Source organism: Notechis scutatus, chromosome 3 (assembly GCF_049901735.1).
Source record: "Notechis scutatus isolate UNSWTSFEM ecotype Mainland chromosome 3, rNotScu1.2, whole genome shotgun sequence".
Classification (NCBI taxonomy): Eukaryota; Metazoa; Chordata; class Lepidosauria; order Squamata; family Elapidae; genus Notechis; species Notechis scutatus.
This window is the reverse complement of record NC_142011.1, coordinates 124,651,231-124,673,257: the sequence shown is the minus strand read 5'-3', so window position 1 is coordinate 124,673,257 and position 22,027 is coordinate 124,651,231. Positions and strand designations below refer to the sequence as shown.

Below are 22,027 nucleotides of genomic sequence, written 5' to 3'. Positions count from 1 at the left end.
TACTTCTTACATGGCGCTAGATTTATGTTGTTATTAGGTAGTGAAAGGAAATTGTGAAGGTCAAAAGACTGTGAGTGAAAGCTTTTTGGAAGTTGGTTTTTAACCTTAACAACCTAAACTGTATGGCTGGTTGCAAATAGGGAATAGATGGTTGTTTTAACTAGATTTTTACAAAAACTACAAGTGAAGAAATCATATGTATAAAATGCCTGAACATAACAGCAGAATTTGTTACTGTTTTGGCACTTTAATTCACAAATTGCTTTATATTCTTTATTGTGTTTAGAACAGTTCTTAAAGACAAATTCTACCTTGGTATACTACCTATTTTGTATATTACAATCTAAGTTTTAATATTCGTGGAACAAATTACATTTTGGGAGAATTTTTTAAATAAAATTCATAGCCCCATTTTCCCCCATACATAGATGTTCCTATTTTTACAGATAACTGCAGTGAAAAGACATGTCCTTATATTCATTTATAATGCATTCAGTTAGTGCATGATTAGGCGGCAAATAAACTTAATAAATAAATACCTTCTCTCATTCAGCCTGGTTCAGAGATGTATCATCAACACTTTAATATCTCTGTCAGTAATTTCATATTGATATTAAACAAATGACGGAAAACCACCAAGTCCTGGGCCATCCCATATTAGAATACCTGCAGATTCAGTCTCTTCCCTGCACACTCACTGACTGGGTTTAGCCACTCAGCACAACAGTGCTTCCCACTTAACAGTTCTTGTAGATGGCCCAGAACAATTCTGATGGTTCAGAACAATGGTACCAAATGCTGCTGAGGGATGCTATTACCACCCATGCCTTAACAGAATTCATCAATGAGAAGGATGTATGCAGTTTCCATTCCATGCCTCAGTCAGTAAACAAGTGATCCTTTTCTCTCTCATACATTATTAGAATAATCAGACAATAAATATCTTTTTAATGTAAGACATGTGGATTTGCTTAGAAAGGCATTTCTCATAATTATGGCCTAATTAGCTAAAAGTAGCTGACCAGCAAGTTATTCTGATTCATTCAATGCTTCACATATTCATAACACATTATTTGAAAATTGCTACCCCAACAGAAAGGACAAATCTTCATGCAAGGCTGGTGAGTTACATTCACCTTAGTGCATCAGAATGAGTGTCTGTTTCCCATATGAATAGGTAAAACATATTTTAGTGTGTGTCTGTACATGCATATCACAAAAAAACATTTTTTTTCCTATGCAGGCCAGTACAGTTCTGGATAAGAATCCTGGAAACATAAATACTTAATAAAAACATACCTATGCATGGCTTCAGACTAGTATTTTTCCATATCGATATCTTAGGATTTCGTGCTAAATATGTCAAGAATGGATTTTCTTCGTTGAAAATATGCATACATCTGTTCGTATTTACAACTTTCCATACTCATGGTTTAAAGAGACATATAGTGAAAATTATGATGAAAATTGCTTCTCTTCAAACTCATAACAATTAGTATTTGAAAAAAATTCTATTTACATACAGTACATCTTTTTCATATGCCTGTTATTACTCAAGAGCCTTGTGAAGTGGGCCAGTGAATGAAATAAAAGAGAGAAGGAAAAAAATATTTTAGTGATTCACCTTTGATTCCCAACTGACCCACTGGATAATGCAACTCCTGATGAAAACAGCCTTCAACAAACAAATGAAAATCCTTACCTCAATTTATTTATTATTTACCTTGGATGACAATTTTTTCTGCAGTCTTCTAAAATGCTTTTTTAACTAAAAGAATTTAACCTTGGTTGTTTAATGTATACATCTTAGTTTATGCATACGTTATCCAGCTCGGACATAATCTGTTCAGTTTAATTCTGATCTCTACTCCTAGTCTTTTTATGGCCAAATATATTCTGTGGAGATTCTCAGTTATTCAGGTCGTAGTTCTCTCAAAGGTAGTTTTTCAAAAGGCAACTGAACTGTTTTTTCCTTGAGGAAGAAGAAGAAAAAAATGTCTCATTTCTCATCCAAGAAGCTTCATTGGTTGCGATGGCAGGCAATGGAAAGATAGGTACTGACAGTTGAGACTGGATAGTGGATGATGCAGTTGAGACTGGATTCCATTCCCCACCACCACCATCCAGTTTCAACTGTCAGTACCAATCCTTCTATTGCCTGCCATCACAACCAATGAAGCTTCTTTCTCAACAAAAAACAGTCCAGTTGCCTTTTAAAAAATCACCTTTATGGTCATTGTTTTGACTCCATTTTTTTTTACTTTTACATCTGCTACCTTTTGAATTTCACTCCAGTATAACAGTAACTGTTGTATTCAGCTTCTTTCCCCTTGCCCCTAAGTTGAGAACAATGCCATAAGCACCAGTGCCATCAGTACCATAAATGGAATTGATAATATGAAGTTTACACTGTAAACAAAAAGGAAAGTTTCTGCCCCAAGGAACTTGCAGTCTAAAGCCTGACAATTGAGAAAATAGAGGTATGTGTGAAATAGTGATGAGAGGTAATACAATGGTCCAGGTTTTAAATAAAATCCAGACATTACAACTGGAGTTTGACCAGATTCCTTTCTTCTTCATGAATTCCCGGGCAACAGTTTACGTTTGAAATTTGACCAGGCAGAAGCACATCAAGACATTGAGCAAACTATTTAAGATAATAGCAACATGGGTACCATCTCTCTATCATTCAGTCATACCAAGAATTTGTAACTATTAATATTATTCCTAATGGTATCCCAATTATATATAGTTCCCTAAAAATTATGATTTTTTTTTTAACTTTCAGCAGTTGGTTTGCTATTAGATTCCAATAACATTTATATTAAGAGTTGATTAGAGAGTCCTACTCCAATTTATTTGGTTATAGTAATGAGATTTTCTTTAGTAATCCTGTGGAAAAAAAATATGTAACAGTTGTAGAGCTTTATTAGCAGGACCATATCAATGTAATGTTCCTTTGATAAATAAAACATAATGCAATATTTTCCTCCAGAAACTATATTAAAAAGGAAATTGCAAGCCTTTATCTTTCATTTTGGAATAGAAAGATTTAATTGTATACGTAAGCACAAAAAAGAAATTTACTTTCATCTTGCAAAACTGTTCGTTTACTTTATTTTTTTAAAAGCATTCTAATGCTTTCTTACATAAAGCATTAGAACACTCTTTTAAAAAATTGTTTTTAAAATATTTTTATAGCAGGGAGGTGATGTTTAAAGCTGCTCTGTGAATGGCAGGTGCATAAGTAGACAAGGAGAATCAAGTAGGGAAAGAAACTCAAAAATGAAAATTGTTCTAATATTAATTGAATGCATTTCATGTTATTTCCCATGTATTTATTAGGTGGAATAAAACAAAGATATCTGACCAGAGTACTGAAATTCAGTCAAAATTCATATTTCAAATAGAGGAAAATGAGATTATTCAAATTGGAACCTACCATATATGCTATGATTTAGCCCTCTGGTGTGGAGGAAAAGCATTAAACTATTGAGAGGGAGAAAAATGAACTGTTGACATCTATTCCTTGTAAAAGCAACATTTTCTACATCATAAGGGATTAGGGTTGTGATTTGGCTGTACTTGGCTGTTTAGAAACTACAGTATTATTATTACAGTAGTAATTTTATGTATAACTATGTTCTGTTACAATTCATTTTCTTTTTAAAAATCCTATTAATATTTATTGCTGCTTTTCAAAAAGCCTGGCTAATAACCAGAGGCAAATGGCATACTTTCTTCTGCTGACTATAAGTTTTAAATGTCTGAACATCAATGTATTTGTTAGCAATTAACCCTTGTAGTTAATTCTTCTGTGAATAACTGAGTAAGTTCCAAAACAGCAAATAACTTAATGCTAAATGTTGACAGCAATATTTTTGTAAGAACATTGCAATAAAAGAATGTTTGAATCTTAATTGATTGTTTTGTTTTCTAATTTGCTAAAACTTATTTTCCCTTAACTGGCTGCAGTTACTATTTGCAGTTGTTCAATTTTTTAAAAAAAAACATGGTATTATAGTTTGGCTTCTTTCCAATCAACTAACTGTAATGGAAAGGTGCAGCCTTTTTGGCCTAGTTAGATTTTTAACTTCCGAAGCTCTGTGATAAACCATACACAAAAAAGTAAGTTGAGGATAAGAATGAAATGTAATGTATGCTTAATTTAATTACATCTAAAGGTAAAACAGTTTTCTGGCACATTAAATTTTATAGTTAATGTAAAAATACTAATCTTTAAAGGGTATCTAGGAATGACACACACACAAAAGGGGGGGATGCTTTGCTCCTAGGATACAGGGTGTGTGGTTTAATTGATATATGTCAATATCTATGAAATAGCATCAGTTAGTTAAGAGGGATGTGTTTACTTAAGACATAAAGCCTACAGTGATTAATTTGAAGAGTTTGACAAGATTCTAAATGTAAAAATAATGCATTAGATTAACACTGTTTTTATTTCAGTACCTTTCTTGTTTGTTTTTTTGGGGGTGTATATGTGTGGGAATATATCTGAGAGGTGATCCTTCAAAAAAGAATATTATCGTATTAAGGCAGTCTTTTCATATGGAAGTATTTTCCATTGGGGAGAAATTAAGTTTTCTTTTAATTTGCCTGAACAGATGTGCTGCTTAGAAAGAATTTGTTTATTGTATTTGTTATTTCTGAGTCTGCATTTCAACTCTAAGATCAAAGAACTGTGAAAATCAGTTAAAATATAGAGGTTATGTCCCTAAACCTTGTCAGTTAACTCTTTTTTTGAGCACTTTTATAGTTTACTTACATATTGGCTAAATTCAGGTCACTTGTAATCAAAACTGCTTAATGCCAAGAATAGCTGAGGATTTTCAGTTTTTTTACACAGAGAATAAAGGGAGTATAGGAGAAAATATGTGGTCCCAACAACTTATTGGTATCAAATTTAGGGTTAGTCATCATTAATTATATGAATCCAACGAAAGCAGGTAGACCTCAGCCTCAACATGAGTTTCCTTATATACAGGTATTATTGCTGTCAACTCACATTAGAATGGCATGGTAGCCTAAAGGTGAAGATGCTTGCCTCACAATTGGGAGGTTAAGAGTTCAATCCTAGGCAGTGACAGATGTTTCTCTATCAGGGCACAAAGAGAATATGTCTGCTGTGAACTCTGTGTAGACATCAGGAAGGGCATCTGGCCAGTAAATGCTCAGCTCCTTTCAGTCACCCCAACTCCATCCTGATAAAAAGGGATTACAGGGTCATAAAAAAAAGAAAAATGCTTTCATCTCACATTAAAGAAATTGTTGCTAGATTGGGGAGTTGTCTCAAAATGGAAGTCTTCCCTATTATACTGATTTTGTCATGAAATGAAGGTTCACACATCAGCTCAGAGACACTATTCGCATTATAAACTTCATATCTTACATAATTGAAACAAATATATGTTTAAATGTCAGTACAATAATGTGTTACCTGCATAATGTGAGATAATCAGTTGGTTGATGCTGGATTGCAATTAAGAAGTTTGCAGGAGGCACCAAGCTGGGGAAAGCTGCTTTTAAAACAAACAAACTCCAGATATTTGAAATATTTTAGAAAGAAACTACAGAACAAATGATTCCACTTTCATCATCTTTCAATGATTGGATCAATATAAAATAGTCCACAATTATATACTCTCTGTTACTGTTGTAATCAAAATCTGACACTTTTTTTCTTTTAATACAAACCTCTGCTTTTTCCTGGTTGAAAAAATGAAGTTATCTGCAGCAGCCAACTGCTCAAGAAGATACTGGGCTAAGTTTCACAATAAGAAATGGATTTCCTTCCCCCAGAGGTCCCCATTTGCAACCTTTCCACAGCCCTTCCCCTAAGCATTTACCATCAGAAAAGTCTTTGTAGTCTAATTATGTCATGGTGGTAAATCCATAGATTTGCAGATGAAGTAGAGAACTAGATGGGCTTCAGAAACAGACTAATCATATTCAGCACCTCATAGCCAAAGAATCGTGATTATCTTCAAAGTTGTAGAATATATTCCTCCTAAAACGACTCTCTCTCCTCAGCTTTGAGACTGAAATCGTATATAGGGATTCCTTAATGGTCTGTACAATCCCCCCAAAGATGTGGGTTTGACTACAGTATAGATGTACTAAAGATATTCCTCAGCTTACAAAGACAATTGAGACCAGAATTCCCATAGTTATTAGTGCATTTGTAACTCGAGTCATTGTGTGACCAGACCCAATTTTACAGCCATTTCTGTTGTGATTGTAAATCAAATCACCACAATTGTTAAGTTAATTATGTAGTTGTTAAGCAAATCACATGATCATTAAGTGAATTCAGCTTACCAAATTGATAGTTTTGTGGGAAAACCAGTTGCGAAACTCGCAAATCACAATCATGAGACTGCAGGATGCTGCAAAACTGGTCATAAATACCCAAATAATGATCATGTGACTGGTGGGTTGGTATGATAATCATTTGTGAGGATAGATCATAAATCATTTTTTCTGAAGCCACTGTAACTTTGAATCATTGTTAAACAGCCATATGTCAAGGACTAACTCACATAACAGTACCATCAATATGGGTTTGAAACATTGCAACTATTTTTTTTAATGAGATGATAAATTCAATAATCTAGCCCAATTTTTTCAGCAACTTTAAGGTAGGTAGAGCTCAACTCCCAGAGTTGAAATCCATACATCTTAATGTTGCTGAGATTGAGAAAAAACGATGTAGTATAATTTGGAGCTTTCCCCAATATTCTTTACTGCTGTCCTTTTCACTAGAAACATTTTCTTTATATTGTTTTCTTTTCTCTGTGTCAGAGCCTTTGCCTTTACTAGGCCTGACATCCTCTACAAGTCTTAGGTAGGTACAGATTGAGAAAATCAGTAACAGCTAGCAAAGTGATTGGCCCCATTATTTCTATGGTTCTGGTAGTCACAGAAATAGCAATAGCCATTTCTAGCTTTGCTTAGACTCTGGGTGCGAATGTCAGAAATCTATCAGATTTGTGCTTGAAGGTGAGGTCAGAACTGAGTTTGCATAGAAATATTTCATTTATCTTTATTATAAGATTAAAGAGGCAAATACGTTTGTGAAATATATTTTTTTCCAGCTTTCTTTTTCATTGTCATAGAATTCTAAAGATAATGTATCATCTTGGAGGGAAAAAGGCATTGTTTTAGTAATTATTAGATGAAGCAAACCTGTGCTGATAATGCAATCAAAGGAACTACAAATTCCAATATATTTATTTTGGAAAAAGTGTACTTGCTAATGAAAAATTTCTGGAGCCCTTGCTTTCTCATTTCTGGTTTTAAGAGTGTAGTTTATATAATAATGTTCAACAACATATTATGTTTCAAACAAGGCTGAACAACACAGTTTGTTTAGTCATAATCTTTACTCATTGCATGTAATTTTAATGCAACACATATGCTTGAATTGTATGTCCTTACCTTTCTTATTGACTGATGTGTATTTGCTTTTTTCTGCTAACTTCCACAATTCTGTTCCTCTCCAGATCTTTCATGAACACTTTTTCCTGGATGAAGGTTGCCTCCAATAAGATTTCAAATACGCATTCAAATGTGTATGTACTTGAATGATTGATTCATTTCTAGCAAATTTTAAATGGGCAGTTTGCCATAGTATCCCAGCCATATAATGCATTGAATCAATGCTGATATGTGCATGTTATCATATTTTCTTAACACATATCCCATTCCTACACTAATATTTTCCAAATAGTTGTAGAATGCATATTATGCTATTGAGACTTTTCAAATTTCTAGTTAAAGCAATCTCTTGTGTTCTTGTTTCTTTTTCCCAACAATCCTGATTTGCTCCTGAAGAAAAGTTTTTCGGGGTTTTAATTATCTGCCCCTCCCTTTCTCCTCCAATATCTCTTTTTATATTTCTGAAACCAGAGTGGGGGGAATGAATAAATTTACTGTACCAACTCAGTGAGGTTTGCCTATGCTTTGCAAACTACTCTCTTAAGTAGTATTGGGTTCATATTTCTACTGAATAGTAGCAGATTTTTTATTTTGTGTTGGACTGCTACATTTTTAACGTGACTTATATTATGGTGTACATTGTAAACCATAGAGCAGCCTCCTTAATATGATACTGCCGTAGATATTTAAAACTGACTATAAAATCATATATGGCACTATATGGAGCACTGATTTTTTTAAAACAAAAATTGTGTATGCTTGTTAATTATTACATTTCTGTTTATAGGCTATGTATGTTGTGTGCCTGGGATCAGAGTCATTTGTCACCTTAAATTTCAGTATATGGCATAAAGTTGAATAAGAGCAGAGATATGTACAGAAAAAAAAGATCTAGCTACATAAAGTTCATGTATATATCTTTAATGCATGCATTTTCTAGGTTTTAGTGCTAGATTATTATTATTTCTAAATCCACTCCAACAATAGTGGAAGACTTGCAAGCAGAGGAAACCTATGACTGCCTTCTCCAATCTGTAGTTATCCAGATGTACTAATAGTGAAATTCCCAGAAATCTCCAGGGTGCGCCACATCAATCCAGTCATAAGAAGAGAGTTGTCCAAATTGGATTACCTAAAACAGATATCTCAACATAAAATAGTAAGGGAAATTGTTTTGAAGTGAAAGTGTCAGGATAGACCTAGTTAGAATTAGACTTATAGTAGTTGGTGATTTGCTAAAAACAAAAACCTCTATCCAAATGGTATCACATAGATACACATACTTTAGCAAACTGCCCAGAGTAGAGTGGTGGATGTCAAAGGCCATTTTTTTCCTGGGAAAATAGCATTTTACAAGACATCCCCCTCCCCAGTTCTTTCTCAGTAATTGCAAGAAAAAAGTTAAAAATCTTCCCTCTTGCCATCTTTCTTCTTAGTTACTGCTGTTTTTTTAAAAAAATGATCTAATAACTTAATTTTTCATTCAATTTATACTGCCAAGAGACTTTGAAAGCAGTGTATTTATAGACACGGTCAAAAAAATTAGTTATTTTGTAAAAGGGTTGACTGAATACCAACTTACCAAATTCTTGGTGGCCACCAAATCAAAGTTCAATATTATAAACGCTAGCACTGCTTTTTATTATGTAAGTGCTAAGACAATCAAGGAGGTAAGATATAGTTAGATAGAATGCTATGTAGACACATGTTCATTTGGTTGTGTTTACAGCTCCTGGGTTGGCAACACTGATAACTGACTTCACCAAAAACAATCATGCTGAAGATGCGTGCCAAACCTGTGTGTAAATGTGGTGGTTAGTCTCAGTTGTTCAGTTCACATGAAAATAGGGAGGTAGCACAAAATACAATAATTATAAAAATTTATACAAGCCACTAACTGAGTATACCTTCATAATAAATTTTATGGGTGAATTATTGTATTCCATGCACACCCTGTTTGCAACAAAAATGCTAGGCCCCTTGTTCAGGATAATTTTGATGTGAGAGAAATGATTTTTTTTATTCCAGAGTCCTTGTATAGTGATCGCAGTTGGGACTGGGAATTCAGTCATTAATCAAAGCAGTCACTAAATGAAACTGCAACTATGTTTATGATTTTACTTCAGCTTTCCTTTGCTTTACAGATCATAAAGGTCATAAATATGAGGATTAGTCACAAAGTTGTTTTTCATCACTGTGACTGCAAATGATTACTGTATGAGACAATGACTAAATGAGGACTAGCTGTAATTTTGATGCAGAAGTCTAAAGGCCAGTTGAATCTATTTTACTAAGATACTTAATACCCTTTAGAGACTAATATATTTTCTTTTCACAATAATTTTTGAGATAAGATAGTGTTCTTTGTGTTTTAAGGAAAGCTGTAATGTTTTGCCATTCTAGATTGTCCCATACTTTTAATCTGTTGTTTAGTGTATATTAAAATACACTGAATTATTATTGAGAAATTCTTGCTTGTTTCATATTTTCATGTTACAAATCTGATGATTCCTTAGTCAGGTCAGAGTAATAAATAAACACACTACCTCAGAGACAGATAATAAAGACAACAGATGCATTAATATTTTTCCTTTCTGTCGCATTAAAAAAAATTCCATTTGGGTAACAACTTTGATAGGCTTCTAGTCAAAATATTTTGGGATCCAGATGCAATCCTGGAGCCTCAGATTATCCATCCCTGGTGTTGCAAAATTACATGCCCTTTCCCCTCTCTATGTATTTAATTAAGAGTTGGTGATAGTGACATGCAATTTCAAATATACTAAGACTTTATGCTGTTTCTCATAGATAAATTAGCAAACCTCTTAGCTAGAAAATTCAGTGTCAAAGAGAAGAATTGCATTTAATCTCCCAGATATGGGAGAACTTTTCAAGGGGAGCACTCCATCATATACATGCCTATATCTGGAGAATTAAAGAAATGCAGCTGAGAGAGAAGAATGTGACTTTGGAACAAGTAACTCCTCATACAGAGAGAAATGTTGCAGAACAGAAAATAAATGTGAACTATTATTGATACCCTCTTTCTCTGACAATCCTAATTTAAGTTGCAAAAAATATATAATTCTTATATTACATTAATTCATACCAATCAAAACCAGTTTTGATTAGTAAACAAAGATTTTGATCATTGCCACAAACGTGAGCTACTTGCGTATGCATAAAATACATGTGACAGAGGTATGGAATTATGGTGGTTGTTACTTCTCTCTTTTGCTTTTACTTTCTAGAAAAATAGGGAGGATCTCTTCTGAAACATATCCCTTTTCCTTCTGTGGGCTGAGAAACCTTTTGCATGATGGTTGTATAGGCTGTGGCTCTTCCTCCTGTCTCCCAAGGTCATTCCCACATGCCATTACAACTACAGATCTTTAACAACAAGATGTGGTTTCTGTCATATAATTGAAATGCTTTAGGATTAAGGTTGCAATTGTAGTTGAAACTATGGATGCTGAATGGGATTAGAGTGAGTGAGATAAACAGTAAGTCACTTCTCTTGACTGAAATCCCCTGTTCATGTTTGAAAAGCTCTATCTGCTGATCTAAACCTGTAGGAACAAGGAGGGATCAAAAGGCGGGGGACAAGGGAGGAGTAAAGCATGACATTTCAAAATTCCAGCCAAAATGGAGACGTTGTCATACTGCCAACAGAAAGCTAAATCAGGCTGAGAACAGTCACTATATGGAATCAAACATATTGATTTCAATGGGATATCCAAAATGAAAAGCAAAACATCTTCCCCATCCTCCTCTTTTCTGTTCTGAGAGAGGTTATGGTGGTTCACTAATTCCATCACCCTATGTAGCCTCATCTCAGCTGCAGCTTGGCCATTTCAGCTGGCTAGGACTTGGATGCTTATCTGCAATTGCACGGTACTATTTCTTTTTAATATTCATATACATTGTATGGTTCTCTACATTTTGTAGAAATTTCAGTTTTACTTTCCATTTTAATAAGAATAAAACTCCCATATGGACAGCACTATATAATTGGGTAACTTCAGTAGAAACATACACAAAAAATTCTTTACAGAAGACAGAATAATAGAGTTTGGAAGGGACTTGGAGGTCTTCTAGTCTCTTTCTGTTATAGCTACCTTTCATTCATAAAATAGATGGTATATGAATAATCAGATAATGGACACTGCAAATTAAGCCGAGCTGGGCGTCCTGGAGTGAGGAGGAGTGCCGGAGGAGTAATACCTCCTTAAAAAAACCTTGGCCCAGCTGGCCCAGCTGGTAGCACCTCATAAGGGCCCCTTTCCAGGGTTACAGAAGAAGATGGTCAACAGTTTTGAAGGCGGAAGAGGGTTTTATGCCCCAACGGCAGATAAAATGGTAGAACCATCTTCTAGGAGAAGGGAAACTCTAATTTCAAACCTCCACTGCCTTGTGGCTATATCTATTATTGGAAAAGGCTTCAGAAGCCAACCTTGAGGCAAAATCCGGACCGGAGTCCCGGAAGCAGTTCGTGACTGTTTATAATCATGTTCTGGTAACTCCTGCGAAGCAGCTGGATCTAATCGTATCAGCTCTGCCATTCCATTCTATTTTAGTGACATGGAGAGGGGTGGGGAATCTGCTGCTTGGGTAACAGTTTATCCCCCATATTAAATTACCCAGGCCTCGTGCTCTGGAGAGGACACTGCAGCTTTGCCTACAACATTGAAACAACATGGGAAGTGGCAGTTACCGTTTTCATGGCACGATATCATAGTCTCTTGAGACTGAAGGATGCCAATTCAATGAATAATCATCCTATCAACATGTTTCTACCTATGCTAGAAGATAATTAATCCTCAGGAAAACTAACTCAGCTTCTTAGCACCATATCCACAAAAATTACTCATTTGGAAGTATATATGAGGCAAGTTATAGCTTTGAACTTTTCTTTAAATAGATTTTAATTCAACCAAGTCCAACAGGACTGCTTTATGGATTGCCTTAGTTCAGCAATGAAAAACAGCCAAGTTAATTCTTCTTTCAAGTATACATCTTAATAATCTGCTTATGACACTCAAATAGTATTTTTAATGAAGGTGGTATTTTATGGACAATTGTTTCTGTACAGAATAATGTTTTTGATTAGGTGCCGGCCTTTGCTAGAAGAACTAATATTGGAATACGGTATATAATACTGGTAGTTCTCAGTTAACTCATTCAGAAACTGTTTTCAGTTTATACAATGGTCCTGAACAAGTGGTGGGTATGACCAGCTATACCAGCACCTCTATGGTTATGTGGGCATTTAGGATTGTTGCAATGTCCCCTGGTTACATGATTGTGATTTGTGATTGTCTGCCAGCTTCCCACAAGTATACTTCAGTAGGGAAGCCAGCAAGGAACATCACAAATTGCTTGAGTGAGTCCCCATCCCACTCCATCGGTGCACCCTCCCTGAGCCTCACTCACCACCTCGGCCACCCTCTCCTATCAGCAGCAGCCACCCCAAGCCCTGTTTATATTTAATAGCATGCATAATCTTAATGAAGAATGTATTGTTCCTCAGCTTCTGAAAATGTAAAGTTGCAGTGCAGTACTGTATGTATTTTGATTTAAGGAGTCATATCATGAATCCTAAGTAACTCCTAGGCAATTAGGAAGATTTATTTTTAAACCAATTCAGAAAAACTTCCCTTCATATTACCACGAAGAGCAGAGTAACATTCTTCTTGTGGCTTCCTGAAATTCTTGAACTAATAAATAAATCCTAAATTAATGTATCTGGAGTTAGTAGTAGTAGTTTAGAAATTATATAAAATTATTGTGGGTATAGTATAGTCTCTGCTCCCTATGTCTTCTATGTGATAGGCAAATGGGATCCATTTGTTGACAACATTGCTTTAGGTGATAAATTTATCTATATGTATGCAGTAGAAAAAGTAAGTAATAGGCAATTCCCTTTTTTGCCTTGGTAAATTATCTGCGCAATTCCTCCTAATGTTAATCAGATATCAAGCAGCTTTTGATTTTCTAAAGTTTTATTCTCTAATACAAAATTTAAATCCCAAAACACAGTTCTAAAGTTGCTGGATTTTCTACAGATTTTCCATAAATTAAATCTTCTAAATATAATATTACTAATCAGATTTTGTGTAACACATAGCAGTAGTTCATACTATAATAGTTTTCTTAGAAAATATTGGCTGAATGTAAATTCAATTAGATTTTTTTTGTTTCGCTTCTCATCCAAGAAGCTTCTTCAGTTGGTGGGGAATGGAAGGATGTTGAAAGACAAAGGCCACTCTTTTGAAGGCAGAAAGTCCACATTCTGGACAGAGAGGACCACTGGTTTGAAAGAGGGGTCATTAAAATTGATCAGCCCTCTCACAATAGAGGGGGGGATATGAAACCACTACCTTCTGTTTATAACAGTCCTTTCAGCAGTTCCAAAAAGTTCCACACCCATTTTCACTATTCAGGTGACCATGTAGGCATAGATAAACCTCAAGTGCTCTCAACAACTCTCAGAAAGAGTGCTAACAACCAGATGACTGCAAGGAATATAAATCCTTCTGTTCCCATAATTCAGTCAAAACTGAAGACACTTCTTGGATGAGAAGCAAAACGTCTTCCAGGAAAAACAAATAAAGTCCAGTTGCCTCTTCCCGATCTGTAGTATAGTAGTTGGATTAAGGTTAGGAATACTACGTACAAGGCCACCTCTGGCAATGGAAATTCTCTGATCCATCAGTCTCAACCAAACCTATTTCAAGGGATGTTCGGGTATAAGGTGATCTTGGAGACCAACAGCTCCTGGGAAAAGATGAGATATAAATCAGATAATTACATAAAATCTTTGAATATTGGCCTCTAGAATTCTAAGGTATGGCCATTTTGGCTGGGATGATGTCCAGTTTGGGTATGGTTGCTCCTTACTTTAGATAATGGATGTCAAACTGGTGGCCGGGGGCTGGATGCATCATGCACAGGCCACGCCCACCCCAGTTCCGTGAATGGGAAAACCATGAAACATCATGTGATGGCAACGTGATGCAGCAAGTTTGACACTCGTACTTTAGATATATCTAATTGGTTATGCATGTAGAACTTCAGCCTCAATTCTTTCCATAATATATCAGTAAGAATGAAACATATTTACACAAAAAATGTATCATTACTTATTTTATATGAAGATTAAAGGTAAATATGTCTGCCAAAGGGTTCTCAATAATTTAAAAACATTAGAAACATATGTGCTGATTTTTATTGTCATTTAGGCTGCAAAAATGCCATCCTTGTAGATGATTTTTCTAGACATTCCAGAGAGAAGAAAAGTACAGAGGGAGAGAACACAAATAAGAATTGATCATTCTTAATGGTCATAATATGTTAAAGTTTTAAAAAGACAAATTTATAAAATAAAAGCAGATCAAATGGTTGAGTGTATATTGCATAGTGAACATTTACTACATATGCCTTACTCTCTCTCCTATCTTACTGTTGCAACTGCATCTTGTGTCTTGTCTTTTCATTATTACTCTCCTTTGCCCTTCTGACATCATAATTGTTCTATTACTAATGCAGAGTTGGAACTCTGCGATTTTTTGCTTTCCAGCTCTACAATCTTAAAACCAAAACAAGCCAGAAATCCATCTTCATATTCTGATAAGGAGCCATGGAGGGAGCTTAAGTAGTCTGTTTCACCAGTCTCAATGGCTATTAGAAGTAATTAAGCATCTTCACATTGTCAAAATTCTTTAGAATTCTGATTCTGCATGACATGAGGACAAATACAATGTGGCATTAAAAGCAGATGTTGAAGTAGCTATGCTTTTGAGCTGAATAACTATTTGGAAAGTTGAAATGCCCGATTAAGTTAATATTGTTCCAGGTCCGACTATTTGCATGTTTTAACTATGCCATTAGTGTCATACTTAATCAGACATGATTAAACTTTAAATTGTACCTGAGGCAAAAAAGAGTCATATTGTCCTTTTTACTAACATAATTCTACTACAAGTTAAAACAGGCAACACTTGCATCAAATTAGTTCAGGTAAACCAGCATTCACACAATCAAATAATTAGTACAAATCTATGTCTAAGCTTGAATAGGTAGCTTCTCAAATAATTCCCTCTTTACACTCTTCCTGATTTAATATATATTTAAATAACTCACATTTCATGTTTGAGAGATATTGATATAATACTTCTCAAAACAACCATTCTCTCCCAAATCATTAGAAAGAGCCTTTAACATATCTTTTCTGAAATAGATGTACATAAATGCACAACCACCAGTAATTGGACTAACTGTCATGCCCCCGTAGAATTCTGAATCTGAGGGAGAAGACGAACAGCTGACAGAGTGAGAGAGTGGCTTCATTTGCTGTGGAGGAAACTGGGGAAGGGCAGAGCATGGGAGAGGTAGAACGGGGGAGAGGGGGTTCAGATGAAGACCAAGCCCCCCCCCCATCCTAGGTGCACAGGGAAGAACGCAGAAGAGAGCAAAATGGGTGGCGTGGCCTACAAGGAAGAAAAGGGCCCTGATTCCCTTCACAAGGCACACCTGGGGATGGAGTTTAAAGGACAGGCAGTTGGGAGGGTCGTTTGCCTCGAACAAACATTGAATTCATCTAGTGTTGAGAGCTGTGACCTGCATTCCTGGCTTCCTCCTGACTGTTCGAATTATTGCCGTGCTTCTGTGTGCTTATCTTGTCTTGCTAGAATTATTCCCATGATGATTCTTGGATTCATTATCTTGCCCTGCTGGAGTGATTGATTGCAGCCAGTCTGCTTACAGCATTTGGACTCAAGTATCTGCTGCCAGAGGCTGCTGCAGGTTCATGGGAGAGCTTTTCTCCAGGCTGGAGACTAAACGGAACACTGGGGGCAAGTTGGAGCAAATAAAGGGATTCATATCTGTTCTCTGACTGTATTGCCTTCATGCCATGCCCTGGTCATCACACTAGCTATGTGGTTCTGTCTTTAGCAACTTTTCTACCACTGTCTGGATCTAATTTACTGTGACTTTTTATTAATACTCCTCATTTCGTTATCCTTCCTGGCTCTAAATTTGTCTGATTCCAAGGTCAGAGGTAGGTTAAGGAAGATAGGATGCTTTCTCCAAAACTTACTATTTACTAACTGTTTTTAAAGAATTCTTTTCATTTCACTGACCTGTGACATAATGCTTTTCTTGGAGATTTTCTGTATCTGATTCATCAGTATTTCTTATCCAAGTTAAATTGTGCAGGTTGTTTTCTCCTCTATCACAAAAAAATACTGGTCCTTAGTTTCATCTGTTTCCAAAGGTATATTTTAGCATCCATAATCTGGACTAGCTGCCTAGTTTTCCCATCTTTGAATATTATAATTCATATTTGATAAATAAATCTGTATAATTCTATCCCATTTGAAAGTTTCCATTATGCCCTAAGTTGCTGCATATATCTCTGCTGTACCTGGATTTAAACCCAATATTCAGCTTGTTGCACTGAAAAGCTGCAGAAAATTGATAGTAAATATAAACAGTTAGTCAAACTATGTTCTAAATTATAGATAAATACAAATGTTTTCATACTTTGAACACTAAAATCCATTACTGAAAATCAGGCTTATGTACTTTATTATCTGCAGAGATTACATCTGAGCTGCTTTGTGGGAAATACTATGGTTTCTTAACCAAAAGTTTTTTTAAAAAAAATCTAATAAAGATAGAATGGATCAATAGTGCAGTCTGTTATTACATATACACACTGTATATATTTTATGTTTAGCCCAGCAAATCCTTGTAATTAATTGTCACTGATTACAAATCAATGTGACAACAGTGTAAATAGTAAATAAATAACAAAATGCAACAGTGTGTTTTTAAGCAGCTCACACTGAATATGAAATGCATAGTTCATCTAACCAGAAAGTCTGAAAAATTAATAGCAAATATTTATATTGAGTTGGGAACTGGACACAAATAAACATTAATTTTGATTAATAAAATTCTGTTGTGTGTATTTAGTATTACCTAGAAATTGTGTATGTTTAAGTTTGATTATATTTAGGGTTGATTTTCATACTTATAGGAAATTTATCCTTTAGATCAGAGGTCCCCAACACTCAGTCCATGGACCGGCATTGGGCCTTGGCATGCCTGAAATGGGCTGTGCAAACAAGTGAAGTCCCATCCGCAGGATGCAGGCAGCATGCAAAACCACGCCACCTCTGGTCCATGGAAAAACCTCTCACCAAGGAACCAGTCCCTGGTGCCCAAAAGGGGCTGCTGCTTTAGATTATCTGAGTAATGTGATAAGTCAGAAGAATCATATATTATTTTTGCATTTTAAATCTTTCAAGGGGAGCTTTTACAAAATCCCCTAAGGTGTTTCATGACTGCACCAAACAGTTTTTTCTCCTACAGTCACTGATACAAATTTTCAGGCACTGCTTTGTTTTGATATTGGTAGTAGTTTAGAATGGATTTCATAACAGCTACTTTTAGAAATTACATATACTCTCACCAAAATCTGCACCACTTGCTAGATTGCATTTTCCCAGGTTCTAGTTTCTAGAAAATGAGTATTATTGTTGCTAAAAGGTATTAGTGAAGAATGCCATTATACTCGATCCTGGTTATAAACAGGCTAATTCATTCTTTAGGGCTGAAATGATTTTTGTAATTAAAACCCTGAAAGAACAGGACAAAAAAGGGAAAAAATAGAACCAATACTATTGGTATTCTTAATATTAAACCAGAAAACAGAATGCCTCTCCTGCTCAGTTAAGAACTTTCAGTGTTCCTCCTATTTTCCTCTTTTACCTTCACGTTATTCTTATACACTTAGATATTTAAAAAGAACTTGGTGCAAGAAATAATAGTTATACAGTATGAAGAATCAATTTTTCTGACAGCAGATGGTATATAAATGTGTTAAAATATAATATCCCCATTGGGTCATCTATTTCAATAAGCATGATAGTAAAATTAATGAATTAAAGATGTATAGCTGACATAAGCTGTCAGTAATAGATTTTGTGTAGCTATGTATAATGGGATCAGATTATTCTGAGCAAGTACAGTTCATAATAGAATTCAGAGTAGTGACTTGCTTTCAGTAATTCATCAGTCACAGAATGAAAAGAGGTGACTTCTGAATGATAACCAGCATGCGTTTTGAAACCATCTGTTTGTGAGTAGTCACACACACTCTGGGGATGCTAAAATTTCATCATGCCAGTACATTATATCTATTACTAAGAGTTTATCCTCTGAATCCTTTATCTGTTGAAGAAATATAAATGCTAATGTGTATCTTCACATCATTTTCTGCTGTTTGTATCTCCTTTACAATTTTTTACATTCTCTGCAGAATTTTGAAAAGAAATTAGGTTAGAGGATGTTGGTAACTCTTGGGATATATTCTCAGTAAGTGGGTCCAAATTTCAAGCTTGAGACAAACCAGCTTCACTTAAAATGTTCCAATGAAACATTTAAAATTGCTTATTTGAGTTACATTTCAGCAGACAATACTGAACCTGTTTTCAATGTCATGCCGTGTAGGAACAACAGAAATTCCTCCTGATCCTTAATATGCCAAAAAAATGATAGTATCTAAATAATGTACTTTTTTAAAAAAAGCTTTGTTTTAAATAATTGTGCATTGATTTCAAACTATCCTATGTAATCTTAGTTGAAAAGAAAAAAAATTGGCAGCCTTCTTGATACAAATTAAATGTGTTGACAAGATTGAGAAAATTTTAAATTTCTTTCCTACTTTCTTTTTTTCTTTCAATGTGAATTTCATCCCAGATACACAAATATTTTTCATATTTGAATGCAGGGTGTATGTGTACAGAAAAAGCCAAGTTTAATAGACTTGTCTCCCCTCCCCCTTCATGATTTTTTGCCTGAAATAGCCTTGGCATTTAAAATCAGACCTAATATCTACTTCTTTATTAAGGATGTGCTGTGGAAATTATGCTAATTAAGCTGGAGTGTAATTATAGACTAGAAAGATTATTTCACAGTCAGAATTGAATTGTAGATAAATGTGCATTAACTTAATCGTGTGCAGATAATTAGTTTTTCTATTTACTGAGGGAGGGTGTAAAAAGAGATGTAATCAGTTACACAAAGCTTGCTCACTCAAGTGAACGCATATCTATTGGGATTCCAATAATGAGCATTTTCCTGACATCTGTCTCCATTTTTTTTTCTTATAATTAAAATGGTCAGTAGTGACTAATTAACCCATTAAACTTTATTTCCATTTATGACATTTCTTGTACAACAGAGCCTAAATCTGTTCTATATGCAGGACATATTTGCAATCATATTTCTACTTTCAGATAAAGATATTGTTTCAAGTAAAGGGCTGAAATGTACAGCATTGTCGGTACATGTACATTTCTCTTCTACTGAGGAAAAAAGGGGGTTACAAATAATGATAGAGTGTAATTTTTTTATTTATTTTGCACTTTATACCTCATTCATGCCATTATGTCAGAATTTTGAATTTTATGCTTTTTCAAGGGAAGGGAAGGTAAGGGAAGGGAAGAAGGCATCTCGCATGTTGCCAGTATACCACATGTATCTCTGGGTAGATAGAGGATGCAAGCAAGAAGATGGTAGTTTATCAAATACTCTAGATGAGAAATCCTAGCTTGCATAGAATAGTGAGCACACTTTGCATAAAACTGACCTTTGGACATGGTTGTGGAAACAAATCAAAATGAGCAAAAAATTATATGTAGTGTCTTCATTGTTAAAAGGAAAACATGTAGGTGGTGTGGGTGTAAATAAGGTTAGATATCTAGTCTCCATGTTCTCTGTATTACTGACAAAATATGAAAGCCTTGACTGATGAACCCATGTTGAATGTTGTAGATCTGTATCTGTGGTGAGACTGGGGTCAACTCCCTGCATATGGAGGAGTGTGGCCATAAATTGTAATGAATATCAAATAAAACAAATGAAATAAACTAGTGAAAGGGAATGGTATAATAAAGCTGAATGAAGGTGGTTTTAATCTTATGAAATGGAGTCAGTAAATATATGCAGGGAAGTGAATTTGTAGATTTTAATTATCAATGCAAAAACTCAACTGTATATTAGTCAATAAGGATGATGTCTTCTAGGTTGCTGGGGGTATGTAGGAAAGTAGGAATCTATAGATTGGTAATTTTCTAACATTATGCTCAATGAGCCAGACATGATTTTTTTGGGGGTGGGGGTGATTTGCAACTGTTGGAACAAATTAACCCAGTGAACAAAAAAAAGGAGGGGCCTTTTAGAGATATAAAAATGAGTAAGAAAATGAATGAGTACTTCAGAATTCTATGTTCATTCAAATTCTCTTTATATGTCAGTAAAATCGAAATGATCTTTTTAAAATATTCAGTGCAAGGATCCAAAAATTTAGAAAATCCAAAATGGAGGAAATACTTAACTGACAGCATATAACCAATGTAACAATGATTTTGCCATAAATCTGCTTATATAGTATATTAATATACTATCCCCAAAATGTACATATAATCACATAATCATATTATATGGATTTGTGAACCCTCAAATTTTTTACACATCCAGTATGGAAAGTCTGATATCCGCCCTTTTGAATACATTCTTTGCGGAGTCAGGTACAGGTAGTCCTCAATTTACAACTGATTATTTAGCAAACCATTCAAAGTTATGATAGATCTCCTCAGAGGACCTGGTTTCAAAGTTACAAAGGAGATCCCCCTCTATGTAGTCATGTGACTGCATGCCAGGTGCTTAGCAACTGACCCTTATTTATGGCCATTTGCAGTGTTTGTTTTTGCAGTCATTTGACCTCATTTTAATAAATTTTTGCCAAAAAAACTACATTTCCCATTTTCACCAAAAGTGACCATTAGCATAGTTTAACAATCATGGCATTCACTTAACGACTTCTGGAAAATGGATTTTGGGGAGGTCCATTTAAGTCGTAAGTCAAGGACTACCTGTATACCCTAAATATAGTTGTTTTTTTTAAAGCAATCTGAGATTTGTTGATACTGTTTTTAAGGGCATAAATCCATTGATAGTTCCAGTTTTTTAACATAGGTTTAAAATATTTCAAGAACAACCGCTTAAAAAATATTCTTGACTTTTTGATAGAGATGTGTTGTAGGTTTTGATTCTGTCATGGAGTTTTAAGAAAAGCATATGCCCATGAAGCAAATATTTTCTCACAGAATTTTATTGCAGGCAAGGGTTTAAATTAAAGCTAATTTCAAATTCTGCTGTGTAATTTCTCATAGAAGAATAGAACAAAGCAATCACAGTTAAATGATTATTATATTTCTGTTTACATCTTTACTGTCACTTATGTTTTAGCATTTGAGTGATTGAATCACATAATTTTACTCCCAGTGAATCCACTATATAGTTAGCAGTACAATAATGTTAAAGGGAACATGAACATCTTGGAAACTAAGTGAAAACAGTAGGGAAGAGCAATTATTCTATGTTCAGATGGTCTTCCATATTAAGATCATGTACAACTTTACTGCTCTTCCAAATTTGAAGCTGAAATTCACCAAATATTTGTCTTTTACATTTTATTCTTGCACTTTTTTTCATA

At 34.8% G+C, this 22,027-nt stretch overlaps 1 protein-coding gene across 17 annotated transcripts in view; it reads left to right on the top strand.

Annotated features, from left to right (window-relative positions):
* The window catches only part of CTNND2 (catenin delta 2), a 492,160-nt gene that overhangs the window by 326,759 nt on the left and 143,374 nt on the right, over nucleotides 1-22,027 (top strand). For 12 of the 17 annotated variants that reach the window (XR_015748772.1, XM_087961146.1, XM_087961145.1 and 9 more), the window contains one exon: nucleotides 7,524-7,592. The exons of the other annotated variants lie outside the window; for them this stretch is intronic. Coding sequence is in view for 11 of the 12 variants with exons in the window: in XM_087961146.1 (XP_087817272.1) it covers nucleotides 7,524-7,592 (69 nt within the window). In the remaining variant the exon portion in view is untranslated. The remainder of the gene's footprint in view (nucleotides 1-7,523; nucleotides 7,593-22,027) is intronic. 17 annotated transcript variants of the gene reach the window in all.